The sequence below is a fragment of the Corticium candelabrum genome, chromosome 7 (genome assembly GCF_963422355.1).
Source record: "Corticium candelabrum chromosome 7, ooCorCand1.1, whole genome shotgun sequence".
NCBI classification, from domain to species: Eukaryota; Metazoa; Porifera; class Homoscleromorpha; order Homosclerophorida; family Plakinidae; genus Corticium; species Corticium candelabrum.
In genome coordinates this window covers 3,099,360-3,126,188 of record NC_085091.1, presented here as the reverse complement: position 1 = coordinate 3,126,188, position 26,829 = coordinate 3,099,360, and the positions used below count along the sequence as shown (strand labels likewise).

At 43.0% G+C, this 26,829-nt stretch overlaps 1 protein-coding gene and 1 long non-coding RNA gene across 2 annotated transcripts; both read right to left on the bottom strand.

Annotated features, from left to right (window-relative positions):
• Positions 1-592: 592 nt before the first annotated feature.
• On the bottom strand, positions 593-3,999 carry LOC134182778 (uncharacterized). Its single transcript, XM_062650214.1, has 5 exons — positions 3,889-3,999; positions 1,946-2,302; positions 1,557-1,871; positions 1,461-1,497; positions 593-694 (listed from the first exon to the last, which is right to left on the bottom strand). The coding sequence occupies exons 1-3, from the start codon at positions 3,970-3,972 to the stop codon at positions 1,791-1,793; spliced, it is 522 nt and encodes a 173-aa protein (XP_062506198.1). The 5' UTR covers positions 3,973-3,999; the 3' UTR covers positions 593-694; positions 1,461-1,497; positions 1,557-1,790.
• Positions 4,000-16,707: 12,708 nt separating this feature from the next.
• On the bottom strand, positions 16,708-17,129 carry LOC134181868 (uncharacterized). Its single transcript, XR_009970211.1, has 3 exons — positions 16,974-17,129; positions 16,841-16,917; positions 16,708-16,787 (listed from the first exon to the last, which is right to left on the bottom strand). It is a non-coding gene; the product is annotated as an uncharacterized LOC134181868 (long non-coding RNA).
• Between the last annotated feature and the right edge of the window lie 9,700 nt (positions 17,130-26,829).

Here is a 26,829-nt window from a genome sequence, read left to right as displayed (position 1 = left end):
TTTCTTCATCTTCATCTTCACTACTGGTATATCTGTCCTCTAGAGAAGGCTGTGAAGCGTCGCATTTTTCAGTTGAAGGTTGCTGATTATTAGACGAAGTCGAGGGATTTCCTCCAAATCCTTCCTTTGCTTTACTACGTTTCTTGTTCTTGTTCTTCTTTTTTACCTTCTTTTCCCGGTTGTATTTCATTTTTGGCGGGGGCTTCGTGGCAGCAGTCTGCACGGGTGTTTCAATTAAAGTCTCACTCTGCATTTCTTTGACTAAAGCAGAATCCTTCGACGATGTCTTGTCACTCAGACCAGAACGCTTGTTCTTTGCTTTGCCCATATTTGGTCGAGAAGGAGCTGCAGCTGGTTGGCGAGACAAGCTGATGCCCTAATACATAGTAATAGTCATTATTGTCATATTGCTTAGATTTGAGCTGCAGCTACTACAAATGTATACCAATATAGATTTCAATACTTCACTCCGTGTCAACAGTTCTGGATGCTGCAGGTATGTAAAAAATAGACTTAATACTAAATAGGTATTACTTAGCATGGTCTAAACTTTATCAAGATACCCTAGGGCTGTAGCGAAGAAGCTCGATGACGTCTCGGTACGCGTCACGGTTGTCACCTTTCATTTCATACGCTACACCGCGATAGTGTAGGCACTCTTGAACGTACTGGTCGCCATGCCCCTTTTCAATCACTAAAAATTAGAAACAACAAAACTCAAACTTTAGGCTGTCATATTCATGTACATAACCGTAATCATCGAAACACACACACACACACACACACACACACACACACACACACACACACACACACACACGCACACACACACACACACACACACACACACACACACACACACACGCACACACACACACACACACACACACACACACACACACACACACACACACACATTTAACTGCTATCAAGTCGTTCCTTCAATCCTTTGTGTTCGCAATATACATGAAAGCAAAAGAAAATAAAAGGCAAAGGTCTTTATATATATATATATATATATATATATATATATATATATATATATATATCTTGCCTTGCTCCGGATGAAAAAATACATTCACACATGAAATCACAACACCTCACTATCTACAGCAACGCCACATGACATAAACAAGTACATGATATTTGCTGGCACTCTGAACAGAGTGACTGCAAGAATTAAACGGTTACTACTCCAAGCTCTGGTTTTGGCTGTCACAATCAATTAAAAGCGGCTACGAGCATACATGTAACCTCGAGCCAGTCTCTCCCACCCCTGCTGTTCCCCGTGTGTCATTCTGAATTCAGTATTGACAATATGGGGAATGACGAGGACGGAATGAGACTCGGTCGAGTCCAGTATACATGCATTAGACATACAATCCCTTCAAGTTTATCATCTAACATTCAACATGTTATAACCAGTCTGATACACGCGGATCCTATACAATAGATCTTACCTAATGACGCATATTTGATGACCTCATCCTGCTGTTTCTACGAATACACACAGACAATAATCAAATGGCAATGTGTGTTATCTATATAATACTGACCATAATGTTATAGCAACGAACGATACACATCATTAAGTCCAATTCAAAAACCGTGTTCATCTCAGACAGGCCAGTAAGATTACGAAATACATAGAGTGCCTCTTTGTAGAACGAAGCAGCTTTCTCAAACTGACTATTTCCGTACATACAATTTCCCATGTTTAAGCAATAATGAGCTTCGGGCGGTATCTATGCCAACCAAATTTTATCAATCTAGCTAGTTATACGTTCTGACTAAACGTGCATGTCACTTGCCAAGATTTGGTTGCTCTGTCTCTCCAAATGAGGCAAAGTGCCTTCTTGATCTTTGTCAGTCTAATTCAAATAGAAATCAAGTTGATAAGTTTCAATAACTGAGTTGCATGCATGCCGTTACAAAGTCATATTACGTCACTCTCTGCTACAGTTTGTTGCTCTGTCTCCTTGCAGTCCCTGGCAGAAGACAGTTTAGCCTCAACTGCTCTACTGTCTTCTGATTGTTTTAGTTTGATTGTCTGAGGCTTCGGCGGAGTCGGTTGTGATGCTGGTATTTTTGGCTTTTTACGACTTGCAGTTGAAGTTGCTGACGTCTGACAAATGGGAGATTCTCGAGACAGAGAGAGTTTAGAGCTCGATGAAGGAGAGGTCGATTGCTCTGATGCAGAGCGAGCTTGCCCTAGAGGTTTTGATCTTGCTGCTTTAATTGGTGATTCTGATATCAAATCAGGTGCCTCCTGACGAGACCCCGTTTGACTTTGGCGACGTAGCTACAAAACAAAAGCAGCTCAGGTTGTTGTACATCATGCAGATCTAAACGACTACGCTATACTACAGTCAGGTAACAATTAGAGACAACTATATATAATTGATTAATCGGTTAAATAAGTTCACTGATCTTTACGAAACAACTGGTTCTATACATGTGACCGTTTGGGACTGGACCAGTCACGACGCAACGCAGTGAAGGAAAATGCGTACGGTCATGCTTGCTTACATGTTCGTGGAAAGATAACGACTTGATCATTCAGGTACACATACTAATACCCTAACAGACAAAAGTATCTAACGAGATTGAATAATTTTATGGTTTAGATATATACTATTCAGAGCCGTTAGCTAATTATTTACAAACTTTGTGGCACAATGTAATAGTAAGACGTTTACAGGTGTTCCTTGAAGACTGCCCGGATATTTATCTTATTCTCGCATTGTGTATTCTATGCTTAATCTACTCTATACGGAATAGTCTGTATTGGGGTACAGGGACCAAGTTCCTTCTGCTGCCAATTAGTCTCTACGTAAGGATGAGACCATTTGCGGTAAAGACTAGACTGTATACTTCTAGCAATTAGAAGACCAGAAAAGTTACGCGGTATGCTTAAGTGATAACAGAGCAGCTGTTAAACGACAACATCATGCAGACAGAGAGCAGAATAATATTCTAAATACCAAACCGTTGTAACAAGAATTCGAGTAACATAAATACTCAGTATGTATACTGCTTTCGATTGTGCATGTTAGTGACCATACGAGCAGGCAATAGTAATCCTACCTCATCCACAGTAGCAGATCCAGGCGGAGACAGGGACACGTAACCCCGTAGAAGACAATTTCTTCTTAACTTTTCGGGCCGTCTATCTTCACAGCTTTCCTATGTATTGTACTAACGAAGTAGGCGTTTTCATGTCAGGCTATTGAAACGGGGTACTTGCATGGCATATAGAAAACGGTTGGTGAAAACTGTTGGTTTGTCACGCTATATTTGGTCCACCGTCTTAAAAATGGTCTAGGAAACTACTTGTGGTTGCCATAAAATGGTCTCCCCGAACAATTTGTGGTGCCATAGTTGGTCCGGTATTTCCGTGAGTGGTCCCCAACCTTAACCATAGCACTAACTCTGACCCTAACAGTATACTAACCCTAACAGTACCCTAACCCTGAAAGTACCCTAACCCTAACAGTACCCTAAACACTGCAAGTACCCTAAACCTGAAAGTACGCTAAACCTACCTGTACACTAAACCTACGAGCACACCCTAACCCTCACAGTACCCTACCCTAACAGTACCATAACACTCAAAGTAACGTAACCCTAACAGTACCCTAAACCTAACCGTACCCTAACTCTAACTGTATTCTAACGCTAACCCCAGACCCGAACCGTTCATGGCTAGGACCAGTTGTCGTGTGGCAGGTTTGCAGTCTAAGCTATATAAAACACGCCTACATCTCAAAAGAGATCCATCTAAGTTCCCCATCTAGCAAATCATAGATCCGTCACTGATCGAGCCCAGGCCGATTACATTAGAAGCAATTCTGCGCACGACACCAGCACAAACTCAACTCCATTTACCTTCACAGCTAATCTCTTAGCGCCTGTTGTTCCATCTCTGCTCTCTAGAACAACAGACGCAAGACCAACGATGTCTCCTTCCATGCGGACACTCTCTTCAATTTGACTTTCCTCTTGATTCTGCTGCACACTTTCACTACCATCACGTCTCTGCTGCTCTCCTTCCTCTTCAGCCTGCAGCAAAACGTGCAGATACACCAAAGAGATTACATCACTACCTATCAATCTCAATCCCAACTTTATGACGATCCAGTAATTTGATGTGCTTTTCAATGTGGTATTTGTCCTTCAGACAACAATCAATTCAAGGCCGTTAGCAATTGCTTGAATTTAATATATTGTAGGTCAACTAACCAGAGGATGTATTTCGCGATAAGTTTCGATATCACCCAACGCATCCTTAATATCACCTTTCCTTTCATACGCTTCAGCTCTGAGTGAAAGAAAGGCAGCAAAAAGGGGTGACGTGGTGTCCGTACTGATCACTAAATCACAAGTCGATTATCAGACAGAAACGCTGAATCACAGAATATAGCGCCTTACCACGTGTTGCATGTCGTATGACGTCAGACGGCATATTCTGCAACGAAAAGAAACGCGTCAAAAAGACAACTGAATCAATCTAAACCTCGTTAATTGTTTTGTAGTCTCTCCTACAGTTTGTTTCTAGCACAAGCGGTACGTACCAGTTGGAAGGAAGACTGCGCCATGACTAAAAGAGTCTGCTGCTCAAATTCTGACGGTATCGTTTGATATCCCATCGCTCTTGTGTAAATATCCAACGCTTGGTAGCAGCAACGCAAAGCCTCGTGTGGCTGAAATTGAGATTGGAATTGATGCGCACTCCCCAGACACTCACGAGCTTGAAATGGCACCTATAACAATACTTTCCACACTAATATTCACAAAACAACACCAAAAACAGTAATAGCAACAACAATAATAATAATAATCCGGATATTGATGAAGATAGACGTCTAGCTGATTCGCTCGTCTCAGAGATAGCTGAGGAGCGCATTCCTTGTCGGGAACCAGAAAAGGGCTCGAAAAGTTGGCTTCTGGAATCACTGGAGCTGTTCGAAGACAAGGAATAGTTCTGGGCGTAGGGCGACTGGTCGAACCATCTCTCGTGCTGCGTCGGATTTAAATCCGGCGTCAAATCCAGCCGACGAGACTACTGTGATGCCCACGTTCCTAGCGAATCTTGTGTTTCGGCTAACAGGAGCGGCAATGCAGCAAGACGACGGAAATGGACGCGACAAATGAATAGGAAAGTGATGTTTGTTATTACAACGTGCTGTTGTCATGCAAATTCTCTGCTTTCAGAAAACCCATGCATCAACTGTGGTGTGAGCGAAATCATTCTCTGGCTGACGTCTCTGAGCAGCGTTTGGCAAACCAGAAGCGATATCTCCTAACTTCTGGAATTCTGACTGAATCAGAGTTGGAAAAGATTAAACGCGTGGCCGCACAGGACGAAAAGCCGGTCTCAGGTTTGCTATCTGTTACGACTGATGTTTGTCCTGGTTTTACAGATGTCGACGTTGGATGTGGTTTCTGCTCTATCAGCTTATAGTTCAGTTACCACGCCTTTGCTTAACAATGTGTCACCTTGCATGGCTTCAGTCAGGATTGCGCCTGCTGCACGTGGTGGGAAGCCTGTTGTGTCAATGATATCAGAGGATTATGAGTCTGCTAATCACTTGGAAGATGGCTCCTTTGTTTGCTCAGTCACTGTTCTCTCTAAGGACTGCTCATCTGCAAGAGATAGTGGTGATATCCTACTCGTAGATGACACTTTGGATTCAGTTCAGTCCAGTGCTATCAGGGAATCACCATCCCCTTGTAACTCTGCGAGCTCTGATCTGGTGACTACACATCCTAGTATAGCTTCTCAGCTAGAAAAGATGGAAACTCCTACATCTCAACACAGGCCAGACTGCTGCCAAACGGAAGATGGTCGTTCGCTTGATAGTGATGCTGTTGTGGACCCTGTACTTCGTCGAGAGTTTCTTGAGGAGTTGCAGAGGGTCAGCCAAATTCCTATCTGTGAGAGACAACGCCGTCCAAGGATCTTTGTGAACACTGGAACCCTGAAACTTACTGGTGATCTTAACATGATCATCAGTTCGTTGAAAGATAAACTAGATATGAGTAAAATCAGTTACCTGGTATACTCTGCTGCTTCACTAGTCTCCAAAAGGCGGGGCCTAAAGACAACGAAGTCACTGAAACACCGACATGGAGACGAAGGCTGGATATGGAGATTTTCCCACTTCGACGTGCGATCTCACTGTTGCTGAAGGTTAGAAATAGAAAGGGTTAATCGGGCATTCGTATGTTACATGAACTCCGACTTCTCCGGCATCGGTTGAGCATTTCCTGTTCCGAGAGTTGTGAGGTTACCATCAATCGGTTGAAAATGGAACTTAAGTATAAGGTCGAGCGGACCAGGAGGCTTGTGAAGAATCGTAAGAGACTTTGCCAGAACGGTTTGTTTCAACGAGATGTTGGACGGTTTTACAGAGAATTGGGTAAACAGACTATCCAGGTCACTTCCCCGCCATCCGAGTCTGAGATCGAGCAGTATTGGGGTGGTCTCCTAGAAACTGAGGTACATCACAATGAGTCTGCCTTCTGGCTGAGACGTCAAACCAATGGCGAGACGCACCGGAGAGATGAGCAGCAGTGGTTACCTATCTCAGACAACAATGAGGTCACATCGTGTCTAAAAGGATGGTGAACTGGAAGTCTCCTAGTCCAGACAAGGGTTATGGTTTTTGGTTCAATCGTATTACGTGTCTTCACACTGCTCTGACTCGTAACTACAACCTGCTGGTTCAGAATCCAGACTCTGTACCCGACTGGTTGTCTCAAGAAACAACCACTCTAATTTTTAAGAGTGACAAGACTGACCAGGCCAAAAATTATCATCGGCATATCATGTGTCTGTCTGTCTTCTATAGGACCCTCACCTCAGTCATCAAGCACAGGATTGCAGGGCATTTGGTTTAGAGAAACCTCATGGCTCCGGAGCAGAAGGGTTGTCGACAGGGATCTTTTGGTGCAAATATCAGCTGTTGATCAACAAGGTGCTTACCTAAGACTGTAAGATCAGGCACAAGAGCATGGGCCTGGCTTGGGTGGACTACCAGAAAGCCTATGACAGCGTGCCACACAGTTGGTTGCTCCAACGCCTTGAGATGCATAAGATCAGTCCAGTCTTTGTGCAGGTTTTTGTCATGTGTGATGGAGAGTTGGAGGACATCGATGGTACTTTCTTGCGGGAACGGTAAGATCAAGACAAGGCTTAAGCAGATCAGGAGGGCTATTTTCCAAGGTGACTCTCTTCCTCCACTTCTCTTCTGTATGGCTCTCAACCCTCTGAGTAAGCGGCTGAACAGAACCGGTTACGGCTACAGGATGACCACTGGGCATGGTCAGTCTGCCAAACGTCAGCTTATCAGTCATCTACTTTATATGGATGATCTGAAGCTGTATGGCAGAAACTCTGATCAGTTGGATGGGTTTGTGCACACGGTTTGTACCTTCTCTGATGACATCCAGATGAAGTTTGGTCTGGACAAGTGTGCTGTTGAACACTTTGTCAACTGCAGGCTATCTGCACACAACTCTGGAGTGACGGTAAAAAAACGGACACCATCACCTGTCTGGAACCGGGTCAAGTCTACAAGTACTTGGGTGTAGATGAGAGTAACGGTATTCAGCACAGCATGATGCGGGAGAGACTCCGTCATTAGTACTTCCGCAGGGTAAAGGTGGTTCTCTGGACTGAGTTGTATGGTCGGAACAAGATTCTAGCCATCAATGGGTTTGCACTACCGGTTCTAACTTACGGCTTTAGAGTCATTTGCTGGGGGTGCACGGACCTGCAACAGCTCGATCGACGGACCAGAAAGTTCCTCTCTATGCACTGTGTCCACCATCCTGCTGCAGACGTTGACCGACTGTCCGCTCCTTGCAGTGATGGGGGTAGAGTGTTACAACAGATTGAGTCGATATATCAATCTTGCATTGTGAGGCTGAACTGTTACCTTGCTGACAGTTCTGATCCTTTCATGCAGATTATACGGGAGTGTGACTCTGGAAAATCTTTACACTCGATCAAGCGCATGGCTTGTCGGTTTACTGCACAGCTGCGGAGGAGTCTTGCTTCGGACGGCAAGTCGCAGAACTTACACAGGAATGCATTCATCTCGGTTGAAGGTGGCTTCGAGCAAGTGCCTGATACAGATGCGAGACATTACCGTATGTGTTGCAGTTCTCTTCGTGTGCGGTCCTGGAGCGGGAAGCCTATGCACGGGCAGTATCGTCGTCTCACTGAGCAACCGCCTGAGGACATGAAAGAGATCTACGGATGGCTAAAGGCAGCGAATCTTCCTGCTGCAACTGAGGAACTGGTTGTTGCTGCTCAAGATCAAGCTCTTCGGACTCGGTAATATGAGCGCAAGATTCTACATCGTGATGTCAGTCCTACTTGCCGCATGTGCAGTGTAGGCCTGGAGACAGTTGACCACATTGTAGCAGACTGTAGTGCCTTCGCACCGACAGACTACACTGATCGACACAATCAGGTGGCCTCCATCATTCACTGGGATGTTTGTCGTCATTTTGGGGTTCCAGCGGAGAGCAGATGGTACCGGCATCATCCTGATAGGCTTGTGGAGACGGATGACATTACTATGATGTGGGGTACCACCATCCCCACTGCCAGGAAGATCAAAGCCAATCGTCCAGATATCTGTCTCAGAAATAGGAAGACAAACACTTGTCTTCTTATTGATATCAGCTGTCCTGCTGATGGCATCATTGGCAAGAAACATGCTGTGAAGTTGGCGAAGTACAGCGACTTGCGAGTGGAGATAAGCCGCATGTGGCATTGTCGAACACAGGTGGTTCCGGTGGTCTTGGGAGCTTTGGGCACAGTGCACGCAGGTATAGCACGGTGGCTGGACATTATTGCAGGTCATCACAACCCGCAGCAATAACAGAAAACAGTGCTTCTGGGATCTACTCGGATCCTTCGTAAAGTCATGTCTTCTTTCTAGACTGCCGTGATGGTCTAAGTACTTCTGAAGAAGGGTTTGCTTCCGGTACTTGTAATAGACTTTACAAATCAGACTGACCTGGTTGAGCACGACACACATAATCATGTTGCAATCTATATCCAATTGGCTAGCCATTGATCGCCATGTGGACTACACAAAAACTTGTACTCTGCTGGCCTCAACTGCCGGGTTGGTGGGCGGCCAGATGGGGCTAAGGACCCCACTTGCCCATTATGGAGGGGCATAACGACACACATGTGGCCTCCATTATTAATTGGGACATTTGTCGTCATTTTGGGGTTCCAGTGGGAACAGACGGTTTCAGCATAATACTGATAGACTTATGGTGACGAAACAATTCACTATAATTTGGAATACAGCCATCCCTACTGCTAGAAAGATCGGTGCCAATCGTCCTGACATTTATTTTCAGAAATAAGAAGACAAACACTTGCCTTCTTAGTGATATCAGCTGTCTTGCTGCTAGTAACATCCTCAGTAATCAAGCTGAGAAGTTGACGAAATACAGTGATTTGCGGGTAGAGATCAACCGCATGTGGCAGTGTCAGACACTGGTTGTTCCAGAAGTGTTGAGAGCGTTGAGCAAGTATTGCAGTCAGGGACAACGGAAGCAATTTTCAAGTGAGGTGCGCAACTAGGTTGAGAGGGCATGCCCTTTCTTACAGGGAGTGTTGATAAAAATAATAGTTGTATCTGCATGGTTCTACCATACAAACACGACAGCAAAAAATTTTGCAGTATATACCTTCATCATGTATTACTAAACTACACCTCTTTTACTAATGCATACAACATCCCACCTATTTATCGCTATCTGTTGAACAGAACTTGTCAAACATAGTGAGCCGGTGCTCTGAAAAATCTACAAACCTACACACTCATTATATACTTCAAGTAAAAATCTACCTGGTCGGCTAATTCTTTGTGCACATGCAAAGTCGTGAGACTGTTTAGCCTCTCTTAAGTCATTGTGGATTGTAAATAGCTTGAGTCTACGAAGTGAGCTGAAAAATCTCTCACTTACTGCATTTATAGCTGGTAACTTTTAGCAAAGTCCACCGGTCGAACTGTGAAGGTTGGAAGCTTCTCTTCACCTTGGACCGTTTCCATGCAAACTCTCTTTGAGGAAATGAAAAGGGTCTTGGTTGGTTACATTTATCATGAGACTTCTCTAGAGAGAATAAGTCAGTTACAGGGTCCACCATGCTCACAGGTTCCCACAATTCAAATGCCCGTATATACGCTTAGGTGTTACAGCGACTGGGACTCTGAGGCTACAGTTTGTTGGCAGACGGCTCTGGTTGTCGCAGAGCCGTGTATGCAACTCGTCATACCCTTAATCGGAAATGTACCTCTATCGGTGACTGGTGGAAGTCCATTCTGTAAAAGTAGGGTGGTACCCGGCCAACATGAAGTTCCATTGCCCTAACATTGTCAGTGGCTGGCCATTATTCCAGATCATCACAACCTGCAGCACTTACAGAAAAGTGTTTCTTAGCGGATTCTGCGTAACGTCATGTCTTCTGTTAACACAGTCATGACGGTGTAGGCACCTCTGATCAGGGTTTGCCTTCGGTGCTTACAAAAAATCTTACGAAACCAGACTTATCTGGTTAAGTACGACAAAATAATAAGCCGTGACTTATTGGTTAGTGACAACGGCTACCACTCCATGGTTTGATGATTCAAACGACCCCTAGCGACAACAGTAAATTATGAAACTTGTGTGTATTTCTTCCTCGTGTTTCTCTAGCTTTGTTCATGAGACTATGACTCTTTCAGTCGCTGGGGAGTTTCTGTGGTCTTGCGAACGGTCCGTTGACGATGACGTTCGGTGCTTTTCCTGGTGGTATCCACTAGGTGTGTTGTCATGCCTGCAATCTATGTCAAATTGGCTAGACATTAATCGCCGCGTGGACTACACAGAAAAATGTACCCCGGCCGCTGGGCTCACCTGGCGGGTTGGTGTTTCCCAGATAAGACCCCACTTAACCCAGGTTGAAGTTGTTGTCAAAAATCTTGTAAGAACATAAATTTGCAATTTCCTGCAATTTCTTCCAATTCGCTGTAATTTCCTGCAAGATCTTGTAAATTTCTTGCAAGATCTTAGGTATATGAAGACTGCCATTTTAAAAATGTGAAGAAATTCTTCTAAATTTTAGTAGAACTTTGACTTGATCCTTCGGTCCGGCGACGTCAACTTGAACTTGGGAATCAGTAGTGTGACAGAGTGTATTACTTGAAACCTCAAACTTCTGAGTAGTTACATGCAGCCTTACGAACCGGTCCAGTTTTGACTAAACCATCTTTCCAAACCTGTACTTCCGACAATTAACCATTGCGCGACATTTACCGTTGAAAGTATAGGTGACTAGATAACTAATGTACACTAGCAGTTGAAACAAAAGTACATTATAACATCTTGACATAATTGCTATATATTTTAGATTTAAGCTACCCTGACGTCATTGCGTAGCCACGTATTAAAGGAGCACTTCACCTATTGACGCATGCGCAGTAAACGTTAACGTACATTAAGGCTTTGGGCTGTAGACCGAACGCTTGCTGTGTTGCGCGGCGCATTGTTTTGGTTTTGCTTTCCGAGGTCAACTACGAGAGCACACAAGACAGGGGCGGATCTAGGATCTGACTGAAGGGGGTGCGCGACGGTGTGAAATAAATTGTGGGCGTGGTCAGAAAGTTGTTTAATTAAGAAGGGGCATCTTATGCAGGAATAAATGACACACACGCGCGCGCACGCACATGTAATGTGTATGTACGCGTACAGTATGTACCGCAAGTATAGTCACAATCACTGAATGTAAGATCGAACAACAAGATCACACCGCTTCTAATTTTGAAAGATGACTTTGGCATATTAATATGCACAAATCACCGTTGTATGCAGAGATTGTCAGTGTAAAGAGAATCAAAAAGCCTTTACAATATTGAAACTACGTAGTTATTGGACTTCTCTATATATGCTTCCGAGTCTTAATTATTGACTACAGATCACAGCCATTGTCCACAAACTGATCTTGCAGAGGACTAACGAGTAGCATGTCCCTAGAATGTGCTGTGGCAAATCGATCCAAAGCCCGATCTAAATCAAGAGGCAAAGGCTTGTGAACGTCTTATCTTGTGAACTCCTATCGTTACCGAATAGACTAAATTAAGTTGTCCTTTCGCGCTAAGTATACCTACTGTAAACATAGCATGATACTGCGTCTAGAGACGTAGGCCTTAGTCTACCTGAAGGGGTGGCTCTCGCCCCTCGCGCCCATGCCTAAATCTGCCTCTGCAAGAGACGGGTCTAGACGCTTCAGGCGACACTAGCAGTGAAAGAGAACAATTTACAGTTCATAAGCTATTTAGTCGTTCGTACGTTGTAGACTTCACATGATCGTCATGAGCGACTTGCAATCGCTCGATCTTTCGCACTTTCCTCCGTGTTTCTTTCTACGAATGGAGGCCATACTACAGTACAAAAGGGCTTGCGTGATGCGAAAAACACACGGGAACGTGCGACACCACACCTAATCACGTGATACAAAGTGCCTTCATTCTACAGCCGAACTATCGCCGTATGAGTGCTTTCGCCGTCCATTGAAGGTGACTTAGTGATGCGAAGGCACGTTTTACTTCCGTCTAAGCAAATATCAAAGTGTACGTGAAGCGGTAAAACGAAACTCGCTCTTGGTGGACGTTATTTGAAAAACCGCCACGTACGTTTTTGTTTTTTGGCCTTATTAGAATGCTCAGCTATCAAGTTTGCTCTGAGATAGCGCCAAACTTCCCAACTTGATGTGTGACCAGAAACGATTAGCGGCCGAGGGCGGAGTCAGAGTTGCGCGGACCGGTGAAGTGCTCCTTTAAAGTAAACGAGAGTACTTGTTCATAGATTATATATACCAACATGCTGGAAGACTGCTTTCTTGGCGCGCTATTTTTGGATACACTCTTAGCGCACGTTAGGCCGGACCACTTTGAAATGCTTCCTACAGGCCTGCCCGGGGCTGAACTTCTAATTTACTACGTAAACTCTTCACACGCATACATAAAGGCTCGTGCAAAATGTAATTAGCCATAGTTCCGGCGGGCTCTATGATCCTAGCTGGTAGGGGTGGAAAGAGTTCGAGTGCACAACAGAAAATAGGTAATTGTAAAGCCACGCTTGGCCGGTTTGAATAGATGTGTTGGCAGAGCTGATGATGGTATGCACAATTGTTCTTGGGCAGGAGCATAGCGTGACCTCTAGAAATGAGGAGGCGAAACTTCACCATTCTATGAAACACGCCCACTTTATGGACACGACCGTTTCATTAAAGCAGGTTGCGGCTCGTTTGTATAAGATCTTGTCTTTTAATTCTATACTCAAATGCTGCTAAAAGCGACAGAAACTCCCCACAAAATTACAGCTTAAAGGAACCGCCATATTGGCCAAAGTCATTAATAGGTCACCATAGAATGACTATCCTTTCGTCCTAGAAAATAATTTATTTGATGTCTCCTTTGCAAATGACTTCTAATTGACTGATACGGTAGAACCAGCAGTAGATCCAGACTGGAAAAATTGTGGAGTATATGCTCTATACAGCTTTGGTCTCCACACGTACACGTACGTAACTAGCTAGAGTCCACAATTTTTATGACTACGCCTACAAATGTGCCCCTGTCTTGAGGACGTCCCACTGCATGCCTACATCTCCATGGTTTTCCCAAGGCGTGCGAAATTCGTGGACGGACTTTAGTGACGTAATAGCTAGCCCTAGTGCTAGTCACTGAGTCACGAAATCTAGTGAAGCTTTGCGTGTAATACAGTCATGAAAAATAGAAGTAGATTTTGTCGGTAGAAAAATCATCTGCCTTTTTAGAACTTCTGTCAGCACCAAAGCTACACCACTGCTATGACCGCAAGCAATATGATCTAGAACTTACCGTTAATTCATCAGAAGTCAGTCGAAGCAAGTAACGGACTTTCTGCTCAAATGGGTGATCGTGAATGACATCGAAAGACGGATCGAGGCGGAAATGACGTTTGTAAGCTTCGAGAGCCGTTTTCAAATGTTGCTGAGCTTCCTTCCAGTTAGACTGAGACACTGCTACTTCTGCCTGTAACAAAAGTTTGATCTCGTTCCGTGAAACGTCGGGATACATCTGAACACGGTCACGTGTCAACATGTGGGCGTAGTAGAACAGGAAAACGAGTATAGACTCACCATTTCAGCGCAGCGAAAGTCTTCAGCGGAATCGCCATCTCTACGTATTGAGCCAGGGACCATTGCGGGCAAAGGCAGAAATGGGAATGCCATGTCTGTAGTGGAGAATCAGCAGAACGTACTTTATGCGTCGTACTGGTCGGGAAGTAGAGACTCGATTGTTGCCTTGCAGCTCGCTTATCGTCGTTCAGTGGTATACAAACACAAACGTGTCTGTAGCCGATATTGAGCATTGAGTAGTTGCCTGACTCAGCATATGAATATTTGTATCTAGTAGTGCATGCTCGCTCTCTGGTTGGTCTAGGCGAGTAGATCACGAGATCAAATCCTCTGCCCAGAAATTGACCGAGTAATTCTGTTCCAGATACAAGCCCGTATTCACTGGGGAGGGTATGTTCAACCTATCACTTTTCAACTTTTGCCAGTTGTCAATTTCCAAACTTTTGGAATTGGGCATACTTAAATATGTATTTTCTTTTAATTACATCGTGATGACGTTACTACATGTCCATTTTGTCAGAGAGACTTAAGTAACTTAATTAGCTAAGTCATGATTGGTTCCAGCAGAAGAGATGTCTGCCCGCCGCCAATCGCTTCAGAAACGTTTTCTCAAAATTATTGCTGGTATACAAATTTCTGAAAGATAATTGGAAACATCAACACTCTTCTGTCAAGATGCATGGAGCCTTATTTCCTTTGATTTTTGACATCAGACACAACTTGGAGTATAGGTCTTTTGTTGTATCAACAAATCAGCGTTCCTTTTGCTGTCTGAGGGATTCAGTACCGCAATTCGTCTGATCTCAGCAGTTGACTCTCGGATGGTAGTGGAGTTTCTATTGCACGGCCGAGTACAAATGCTCTAAACAAGTCGTTATTCTCTTACCCTTTATTGTGACTTGTTGTATTGGTACATGAGCTTTAGCTGCATTACAAAAAATACTTGATATGCTCTCCCACTCTAAAAATTAGACATCTGTTTCTAGTGCTATATTACACATAAACGGTCTGACGACAGCATTTAATATCACTGATAATTACTAGTTAGAACATTCAACCCATACTTCTTTATCACTCAAACCATCAATGAAGCATTTTTGGTAACTGCATGTGACTCCTCTGTTACAAGCGGCTTAGAAAGATGAAAATGACAAGGCAATTTAAGCGTCAGGTCTATGCATTTAATTGAATTTGACGTCAAACGTTTTATTAATATCACCATCTGTGTAAACAGTAATTAATGCCAACTTGTTTATTTTAAAACAGTTTGAACCAGATGTTTCTGCAAGCTTTGGTCAACGCGTGCAGTGTCTCGGACTCAGACAAATCCAGTTTCTGATGTGAAGTGGATGAGTTTGCACAGCATCGACACCTACAATATTTCTGATCCATGATAGTGGATGAGCTTATACCACGGGTGGTCAAGTTAGGATAAAGCTGATGCCTTGGTGTGGCACCAGCAACGCATCCTGGAGTCTAACAAAAATGACACGCCCACTACAACACACCTGGTGTAAGGCTACATACCTACCTACCTACACATGTACATACATACATACCTACATTTATACATTATATTGAATATAACCCTTAAGAGGAGCAATTGCTTTCAGTGCCTAAGTTAACGTGAGACTCTACCCACGGCACAGTATACTAAATACAGAGAAGCAACTGCTCAAATACAGACGTTCTTAAAATACGCAAGTAAATGAACAAACATATCTATTTATAACTAATTAAATTAGCAAAGGTTCTCAGACCACTCCAAACTGCTTCTTCAACACCAGATCAAACAAGACCCACAACTTGCCAAGCGGCATACATACATACATCTATACATACCTACATACATACTCATGTATGTATATTTATCATCATGGTACATTCCATCATGATATCTTGTGTTCGGTTACAGTCGTGACGACACCATCTGCTTGAGTGGCTTCAAGCCTTGGTGCCAAATCTTTGCTTGCTTGGTGCCCAATACCAGTCTTTGGTGCCACCTGTCACAGTGTGGCACCATAGCGCCAGTTGGTTGCCTCTCTAATATACCCTCAGTCCCTATGTCAGCATCTGTCGCCTCTCGATTCACCTCTTCATTGTCTCATTTAAATGAAGAAATCTGATTAACTACTCTATCTGCTCTAGTCTAGATTGAACAATTACTTAGCCATTGACATGGCATGACATGACAGATGACATGACATGACATGAAATAGATATTTATACACTAACAGGGAAACACCTCCAGCCTAGTCTGCTGGTCTAACAGGGACCCTGTTTACATCTGATGAGATACATAAAACATAAAAAAGAAGACTAAGAAGAAATTTACTAGAGCCTAATTATATTCAACTGATTAAAGAATAACGACTTAAGTTTTAAACACAGTCTCTGAAAACAAGACAGAGAGTTCCATTTACAGCTCCTCTGTACTCTAGAGAACGCTTGCATGCCTCCGTTCTTAGTATACAACATATCTGATAGTGACCTCCCCCAGTAGACTTCATATAGAGAGATCTCCTCAAGGTGTATGAGCTCCGAAGAGATGGAGTGGCACATCCCCTAAGGGATTTGAAGACAGTGGCAACTAAATACCAATCATGTCATACATTATCTGATTGGACTAGAAACCCTACCTACCGTGTGCTACGAACTAGATCAAAGCAACAGCCAGCCAGAAATTTGGATCCGTTTCAGGTAGCTACAGCAGATCTTCGCTAAAAAGAAGCAATTAGGTAATATAGTAGCTGAGGATGACATACAAGATAATTACTGGTGTAAAGCCTAGCTAGAGCTCGGCCTCTCGAAAGACACGAACTCTCTGATATCTTAGTTTGACTCGCCATCTCGTCTACCCTCAAAGTAGTATTCAATTTCTGCGTGCACATGAAACGACTGATCTCGAACTCAAGGTGTTTAGACAAATTACTAGATATAATATTCTGTCCACGTGACGTTAGCCTCGCACCGGACTTTTCGCGCTGTCGTGTTGGCTCCCGTATATTCAACACCGACAATGTTCCAAGTAGTCGTCCTGTATTTCACGTGTGGTGTGAGTGCGTGAGCAATCTAAAATTAATTGTAAGTACAATACATTGGTCACTAATTTTATTTTTATTTACAGTTTTGCTTTCTATTGCATCTCAGATAGCGGTATCGCACTGAGTTCAAACGTAATGTGCAGTGCAGATAATTATTACATGTACTCTATATACACTATGCATAATAATAATAAATAGATTAACTATAATAATATAGAGCATTTACAGAGTGTCTAAATTTTCTCGAAACATGACGATCTAGCGTGTTTCGGGCATCCGAAACTAGAGAGCGTGACTGAACTCAACTCTGACGACTACCACGGCTACGAACGAAACACGTCGACGCTGCCCATACGATTGTTTGGAAGATGAGATTTTAGGCTACTACAGCAAATAGATTCGGTTTGTGTCTGTGCTTTGGTAGCTCCACACGAGAGGCCATTCAAAACTAGATGTATTTGTCCGGGTCTAGAGGTAGGACGTGGTAGACGTTTAATCGAGTCTCGTTCTCGCTAAAACGAGCCAAATCCATTGATTGTCACGAATCAAGAATAGTTACCTAACGTCTCGACATTGCCCTATTTTTCATAATTAGACAATTGCGTTGGACCAAGCAACTAGGTGCAGTTCTAATGGTTCTATAGATGTTCACACTAAAGATCCTCTAGTGATACGCCACACTCATCACCGATTTTAACTGCCAACGAATCTGTTGTTTAGCTGGCAAGCGACGAGATGCAAGCACTGGCGTGTATAGCTAATTGTTGACTTGCAGCTAGTCGACCTTGCCTAGCAGAGGTGGGAAACGAATTAACAATAAATTAGCTCAGTTTCGGTTGATCACTCAGGCTAGCTCTCCCGTCGGTGATTCAACGAGGTGGTCTGTTGACTTGTATCGCAAAGTGAAGTCTGGAATTACTGGGCATGCGTGGATTTGATCGTGTCTATTTGCAAGATCTATAAATAAAATCCAGCATTCTAGTTTACCCTGGCACTTCGTATCCGCCGCGCATGTTATAAAAAGTGTATATATCCGAAGTGCAACTACCCGTCTGTGTGCCAGACTGTATGACGAGCCCCATGCAGCACGTTCGGTTGAGTACACTCGTGATCTTGAAGAAGCTAATATCGTACTCCCGCGCACAAAACTCCCCAGTTCTGCGGTTCGAAACGGACTGGATTGATCGTGGAAGGCAGAAACACGTATACATGTAACGTTAACGTTGCTGACAACTCGGGAACTGCACAACACTTTATATAGTCATCCATCCAGGCAACGTTCATTATGTGTATGCCTACGGACGATGCCGCCTTACTGAATCGAATATTGAGCAAGTACTCTCTAAACGACAGCACTCGTGACAAACTTGCTGGAATGGGTCTGGGAATGGCACCAGTTGCATCAATTTGCGTCACCACTTATTGGATCGACACATTGGCCCCGAGCCGTCTCAATTCCTTCAACTGACGATGGGATGCACTTACAAGTCTTTCAAAACGGACATTCTAGATTGGTACAAACTAGACCGTGAAATGCGCGGAAGTCTGAAGACGTCATCGGCCTTGATTGTCTGGCCAGATCGACGTCGGTGTCAATTACAATCGCAAGAAGGAGTCGCGTATTTTGCAACGAAACTAAGGCCAGAAAGTCCAGACGAGAACCGCCCGCTTTGATATTGGAAGAAACGCTAGAGAATACAACGACCAGAAGTATTCAAAACAGTGCCGTATCTAAGGGGAGTTCTTAGGGAGTGTTTTTGGTTGTTCATGTCGCCCAAAATGTATGGGAGTGGTTGCTTATCTATTTTTGTTTTAAATTAATTAATAGTCTAATATATGTACATAATTACACAAAACCAAGATGATACGTATATACATGTACAGTTCTGTAGGTTACAATAGCATTTCCATACTAGTTGATATGAATTTTGACTCAAAATATATATACAGTATGCTGCGGAATACCACGTCTGCATACTACAATTGCTAATGACACAATGTCGTAATGAAAGTAAGATTAAGTTGATTTATAGTATATCTGTAATATAAACATTAGTGTGCGAGTTGATAAAATTAATATCAATTTCAAACACAAATTAATATTTATTTAAAACAAATTAATGTTAATTTTAAATGTCTCCTCAAACTTTTCTCTGGCTACCCCGCTGTTAAAAAATCTCTTCTTGTGACAGCTAAGTATCCCTACGCATGTGTCCAAAGTAACATAAACTAGAATGTCGATGGACTCGCTTCGTTTCTTAGCGATGGCGACAATGATGGCGACCGTTCTTCCTCTCATCTTGATAAGCTTACCAAGATCAGGAAAGAAAAGAAGAAGACAGACGAAGAGAAACATGACGAGAGAGTTAAAATTTGCAAGGATATAATACGCGAAGAGAACAGGGGAGCTACTCACTTCATCTCTTCGGTGGAATTGGGAGCAACGATTTACACCATTTTAAAGGCCGTGATTGCTGAAACAAAGTCCAGTTTTCGATAAAACAGGGTTGCGAGCAACAAGCCTTTCGGCATTAGACATTGCATTTAAAGAAGAGAACCTATCTCATGCTGCCAACTACGACAGTCGTTCATCTGCTACCAACGATCCGAGGGTCAAACTGGAAAGGGTGAGGACGGTGGTAAGTAAAGAATGCGAGAGACTTATGGGTATGCCGTGAGTCCCGCGTGTCTACTCGTAAGCGAACCAGATTAGCGCAATTCAATCAAAAAAGCGTTACTGCTGTACGTGAAAGAAGAGCTGGCTGTTTCACCCTCAGTGATTGCATAAGGTAATTATCTACGCTTTTTTAGAATGACAACCTGGAATACAATACTGTTCAATTTATTTGCAAAAGATAGTTGACAATGTTGTTGCTAATTTTTCTTTCTTTCTTGATTAATCTCCGTAGTAATCTGGCAGTCTAACATTCTATACTTACATATCCACTATTTGTGTACAAACTGGTTGGCCAATGTTTTGTAGGACAACCATTTGTGATTGCAGCTGGGAACTTTTGTTTGAGACGTAGTACTACGCCACAGGCACAAAAGTACGCGGAAGAACCAAGTGAAAGACACGACGACGGTATGATACAGCAGCTTGATATCAACCCATCAAAGAAAGAGAGAAACCAAACCAACTAAACGCAGTTACCGCCACTATTCAGTCGGAACGAAATTAAGGTAACGGGGACATCGAGAGTGTGCGACTAGATGCAGCCGAACAAGGAACCGTCGAAGAAGATGAAACGATTAATATTTTGTTGATTTTCTATGTTACCAGGCCGGCATACGATATCTTTTGACGACGATGACGATCCAATAGAATATCCAAGCAGTGGATTTACATCTACTGCAGAGTAAACGGCACCAAAATTGATACCGGTATAACTGCGGTACGATACCGGTATGTCCGCGAAACGATACTAGTATGTCTGTGGTACAATACAGGTAAGTCTGCGGTACGATGCCGGTATGTCTGCGGTACGATACTGGTATGTCTGCGATACAATACCGCTATGTCTGAAGTACGATACAGGTATGTCTGCGGAACGATACAGGTATGTCTGCGGTATGATGCTGGTATGTCTGCGGTACGATACTGGTATATCTGCGGTACGATGCCGGTATATCTGTGATTCGATACTGGTATGTCTGCCATGCGGTACCGCTATGTCTGGAGTACGATACCGCTATGTCTGCGTTACGATACCGGTATGTCTGCGATACGATACCGGTATGTCCGCGGAACGATACCGCTTTGTCTGCGGTATGATGCTGGTATGTCTGCGGTGCGATAACGGTATATCTGTGGTATGATACTGGTATGTCTGCAGTACGATCCCGCTATGTCTGCGGTACGATGTATGTCTGCGGTACGATACAGGTATGTCTGTGGTACCGCTAAGTCTGCAGTACGATACCGCTACGATACCGCTACGTCTGCGGTAAGATACAGGTATTTCCGCATAACAATACCGGTATGTCTTTCTTACGATACTGGTATAACTGCGGTATGATACCGGTATGTCTGCGGTACGATACCGGTAGGTCTGCGGTACGATACTGGAATGTCTGCGGTACGATACCGCTATGTCTGCGGTACTATACCGCTACAATACCGCTATGTCTGCTGTACGATGCTGGTATGTCTGCGGTACGATACAGGTATGTCTGTGGTACGATACCGCTTTGTCTGCGGTACAATATTTGTATGTTTGCAATACGATACCGGTATGTCTGCGGTACGATACTGATACACGGTCCCGAATGTGTGATGGCGGAGTCATCTGAATCGCGCTCAGTGACAATATGCGGTGTGTTTTGATAAGTTCAGAATAAATTGAGATACGTTTTGAGTGGTACATTTTGAGATGTGGTCGTGCGTGGATTTAGTGAGCAAGACATACATTCTGCGAAAGAGTTGCTGTTTGAAGTATCCTCTGGGATAGCGGCACTAAAGAATATCAGAAAGAAGAATAGGAAGAACACATCTTACAAGAAGAAAGTGGAAGGTGACGTTAAAGATGTATTACATTTATGTTACGAAGCGGATAGACTCAAAGCAGACTTGCCTAAGTCTGGTGTTGTAGATATCAATTCGTTTCCAGTAATCCCACTAGAAGAGGATGACTGCAGTAATCTATTGTCTAAGGTGTCGGCTAATCTTAATAACGAATTAGAAGGTGTGGTTATTAGGATGTCCGAGCAAGTGAGCCTTTGTGAGAAGAGAATAAAAGAATTGGGAGAAGTAATTACAGATGGTAAGAAATCACAAGTTAGTAGAAACTATTCGGAAGTTCTGAAGGTTTCATCAGTACAAAATCCAAATTCAGTACAACCACAGTCTGCAGGTGTTATTGATGAGAAGGGTGATGATGTAGTGAAAAGAAATAGTAACAATACGGATAATGATCAAGAACGGAGTATAGTAGAGCGTCTTCGACGAAGAAACATTAAAGCTGTAGTGAGTTCCAACAAGGAGGTGTCATCTCTGGTGGGTGTGGAGAGAAGGAGGCGGGACACATCTGACATTTATGTTGGAAATTTGAAGAAAGAGGTTACTGAATTACGAATTGTAGAATAACTGAAGGATAAGGGTGTGGAAGGGAAAATGTGTTTTTTGTTACCATCAAGAATACGAGGTACAAGGAGTGCAAGAGTGAGAGTCCCATTGGAGTTCAAGAATATAGTATTGGAGTCTAATTTCTGGCCAGAGCACGTCAGAGTCAGATCATGGGTATTTCGACCAAAAATTTCTGTTTCTGAAAATGAAAACAATCAATATGAAGATGTCAACTAAACTAAAGGTAGCCAGTTTCAACTGTAGAGGGTTCAAGTCGGCAGCTGACAGTATTTCAGATTTGTTCAAAGAAGTGGATATACTTGCGGTGCAAGAACATTGCCTTCTACCTACAGAGCTGGGTAATTTAGCTTCTATTAATGAAGACGCTCCTTATTCTGCTGTGTCTCCTATGGAGATGGATAAAATTGTATTGGAAAGGCCATTTGGTGGGAATGCAATATTGTGGCATAAAGGTTTTTATCAGTCTGTTTCTGCTATTCAAACTGCTTCAGACAGAATGTCTGCAATTCGGATTACTACAGATCTAGAAACTATACTTATTATTTCTGTGTACATGCCAGTTGACTATGGTAATGAGCAATCAGTAGAGGATTACATCACTGAAATTGATTTATTGGGAGGTCTTTTAGAGTCAAATGAGTATGATAATGTTATGATATTGGGAGACTTGAATACTGATCTTCGCAAAGGCACAAGTCGTTCTTCAAGACTACTGGCTACATTTACGTCGGAGTTCAACCTGACAGCTATTGGCATGGATGATATTGAAGCGAATACTAAGAATACATGGCATAGTTCAGATTTCCAGACTCAATCATGGATTGACTACATCATAGTCTCCGATGGTTTGACAAAAACGATTATAGAGTTTGAGATAAGGGAGGACGGTGGTTATTTATCTGATCATTGGCCTATTGTCCTGTCAACGAGTTTGGAAGTAGATGGTAAGATTTCAATACCAAAGAACAAGTCTGTTGGTACAAAATTGTTGTAGAAACAAACCGCAATGGACAGTTTGGAGAGGTATAAACACTGTGTAGAACTGAAACTAAGTAAAATATCTGTGCCGGTAGAAGCTACTGTGTGTAATGAGCCTGAGTCTTGTGGTCATCATCACGATATTCAAGAATATCTTGATGCCATATGTGAAGCTTTGCTGAGATCTGGTAAATTATGTGTACGGAAAGGTTCAGGTAGAGGAACGAGTAAACTGGGTTGGAATGATGATCTCAAGAAATCAAAGCGGCAGGCTAGAAACGACTTTTCTAAATGGAAATGTGCTGGTAAGCCTAGAGATGGTGAATTATACAAAGCAATGCAGAATTCTAGAATGATCTCTAAAGGGTAACTGCAACGCAAAAATCAAAAATTCTTTTATGTTGGAAATTGATAGTTCTAGTTGCATACATGACAGGAAAAATAGTTTTAGATTTTTAAGTTTAGTCTTCGCTGAGATATAGCACGTCAAAGTGGCTTCCGGTTCTTCAACTTCCGATAACGGGCGTGGTGTAGTGTGACGTCACTGAGGGGAACCGCGAGTGCGTCTGTATTGTCAGCGGCCTGTAAAAATGACTAAATCTTCATATCCAAGGCAACGCTGCTAGGGTGGAAGCGACAGCAGCAACAGCGAGTCTTCTGAAGAGTCCTCTGGAGGTTTTTACGTGATGGTAACGTTCCGTCATCGCATGAATCGCAGGATGAAGGAGATCTGCTGGTAGCCACTACTAAGTATACGTAGTGATTAGACCACACAGGTTTGGGTTCAGCAACAATGCCTTTGAAGCTTTGAGATCGCTTGCTGCCTTGGAAGCGGACGAGGAAGAGGCAGGCTACCCGATAGCCTGTCATCATTGCAAGTAAAAGTAGGAGTTAGCAACGTAATCGATGCACATCCGGGTAAGTAAACAACATTCACAGGTTGTAGCTGCGGTCGTTGTGAGATGATGGATACGTACTCGTGTGGAGTGCGCGTGCTGTCAAAACGTATTTGAGGTTGTCTCTAATGACACGATAATAATGTCGAATACTAGCAACAGTAGTGGCACAGTGTACTGGTGAGATCATGCAAAACTCTAGTGCCGTACGCGAGAAAGAGAATAAAATGAGTTGAAGTACGTACGTTGAATTCACGTTGACACAAGATTTGACTTCACTGTACAGTATACTGCAACGCATACGACTGCATTTACTACACTTGATGATGAAGAGGCGAGTCATCTAGAGTCATCAAGAATGTGACCTCTCCTAGCCATTTGCAGTACTTTTAGTCCTGTACGAGAGTCTTCCTTACCTTCCCGCTTCTCAATTACGGCTCTCCTTTTCTTTTGCAAAGGTTCCAGAGTGCTGCGACCTTGAGCTGTGGAGGCGAGTAGATGGAAAATGGTGGCCTCGATTTCGCTCTTCTACAACCCAGACCAAGCTCTTGAATAGACCTGGCTGTACGTATCTCGAAGCAATCAGGCTAAAAGTGGCTACTGCAGACTCCTGTCCACTCAGTAAGACGCTTTGTACTCAGTAGCAGTCGCCCGAACGACACAAACGTCTCTGCAATTGTCCTCAATATTTTGCGATTCTCACTCTTTCTTAGCTTGGCGATCTTCGGAAATCGAAACACGATTGCGTATGACTTGCGCGAATTGGTGCATCCTGCAGCCACACAACACCAAACCATTCTTTCGCCACAAATTCCTTTGTTTACAATACACTCTAGCGTGGAGTCGCCCCTCCGTGACGTCACACTACACCACGCCCGTTATCGAAAGTTGAAGAACCGGAAGCCACTTTGACGTGCTATATCTCAGCGAAGACTTAACTTAAAAATCTAAAACTATTTTTCCTGTCATGTATGCAACTAGAATTTCCAACATAAAAGAATTTTTGATTTTTGCGTTGCAGTTACCCTTTAAAGGTCATTTAAAAAATAGAAAACGGAAGGAGCAAGAATGTTGGTGGGAAAGTTTGGCCACAGACTATATATAGTGATACTGATACGTTTTGGAAGAAAGTACGAAACGCAGCCTAGTATACAAAATGGTATGTCTGACAGTGAAATGATGGAGTGCTTGAAGACGCAATTTAGCCAAATTATCAACAGTCAATCACACGATTCTATAGATAGAGAGCGTCAAATATTTGAGACAAATCTGAAACATCGAATACAAACATCAATACTACCATGGTGGTGTGTTGAGATACATCCTAAAGAGGTCAAAAAGCATTTCATCAACTAAAAGTAAGAAAATCTGCTGGACCTGGTGAAGTAGAGTCCGAACACCTTAGGTATGGTGGGTTTGAATTAGTTATCCACATGAGTACAGCCTTTACTGCCTGCTTAAGACATTCTGTAGCCCCAACTCAATTTTTGGAGTCTTATGTTGTTCCAGTCATTAAAGATAAACATGGTGATGCCAGTAATTCAGACAATTACAGAGGAATAGCTGTTTCGTCAACAACATCAAAAGCACTGGAACTAATAATGCGTGACAAGTTGCATGGTATGCTGATGTCTAGTCAACAACAATTTTGGTTTCATAAAGGGTCATGGATGTTCTGATTGTTCCTTTGTTTTGAAGGAGACTGTCGACTACTACACATTTGGACTTTGCTATGAATGGTTGCTGTATGGTACAGAGCACATTGGAGGCTAGAAAAAGAAAATTTTATGCTGCTGTGAATGGTGTCATTAGCCGACTTGGTGGAAGTTGTCCAAAAGATAGCGTATGGATGACAATCATGGAAAGGCAACTATTTCCAGTTCTTGCCTATGGAAGTCATTTGTGGAATTTTGAACGAAGTATAGTAGAGACGTCTATTAACACAGCGTATCGAAAAGGTATTCATCGTGGGCTTGGTATGAGACAAAGAGACTCTATAGTGGAAAGACTTCCAGATTTTGTTGAGGCATCTCTTAAGATGAAAATACTACAGACTAAATTTCTTAAACAGGCCATAGATTCAAGAAATGAACTAGTGAGAGGACTGGCTTTGCTAACAATTAGACATAGTTACCCTGAAAACGGATTGGATGTGGTAGATAATATTTTTACGTGTAGGTTAAGTGATTTTGTGTGTTAGTTATGCCATTTGTCTACATGTGTGTGTGTGTGTGTGTGTGTGTGTGTGTGTGTGTGTGTGTGTGTGTGTGTGTGTGTGTGTGTGTGTGTGTGTGTGTGTGTGTGTGTGTGTGTGTGTGTGTTTTATGTTGCCCATATGAGGGAACTACACCAGATTTGGTGTGATAAAAATAAATTATTATTATTATTATTATTATTATATGTCTGCTGTACGATACTGGTATGTCTGCGATACGATACCGGTATGTCTACGGTACGATACCGGTATGTCTGCGGTACGATACGAGTATGTCTGCGGTACGATGCTGGTATGTCTGCGGTACGATTCTCGTATGTCTGCACCGGTCTGGATATCGAGGATAAGTAGAAAACGTAGAATCATTATGTAGGTAAGAGCAATGTTACATAGCTGTAGTGTAGCAAGCAGTG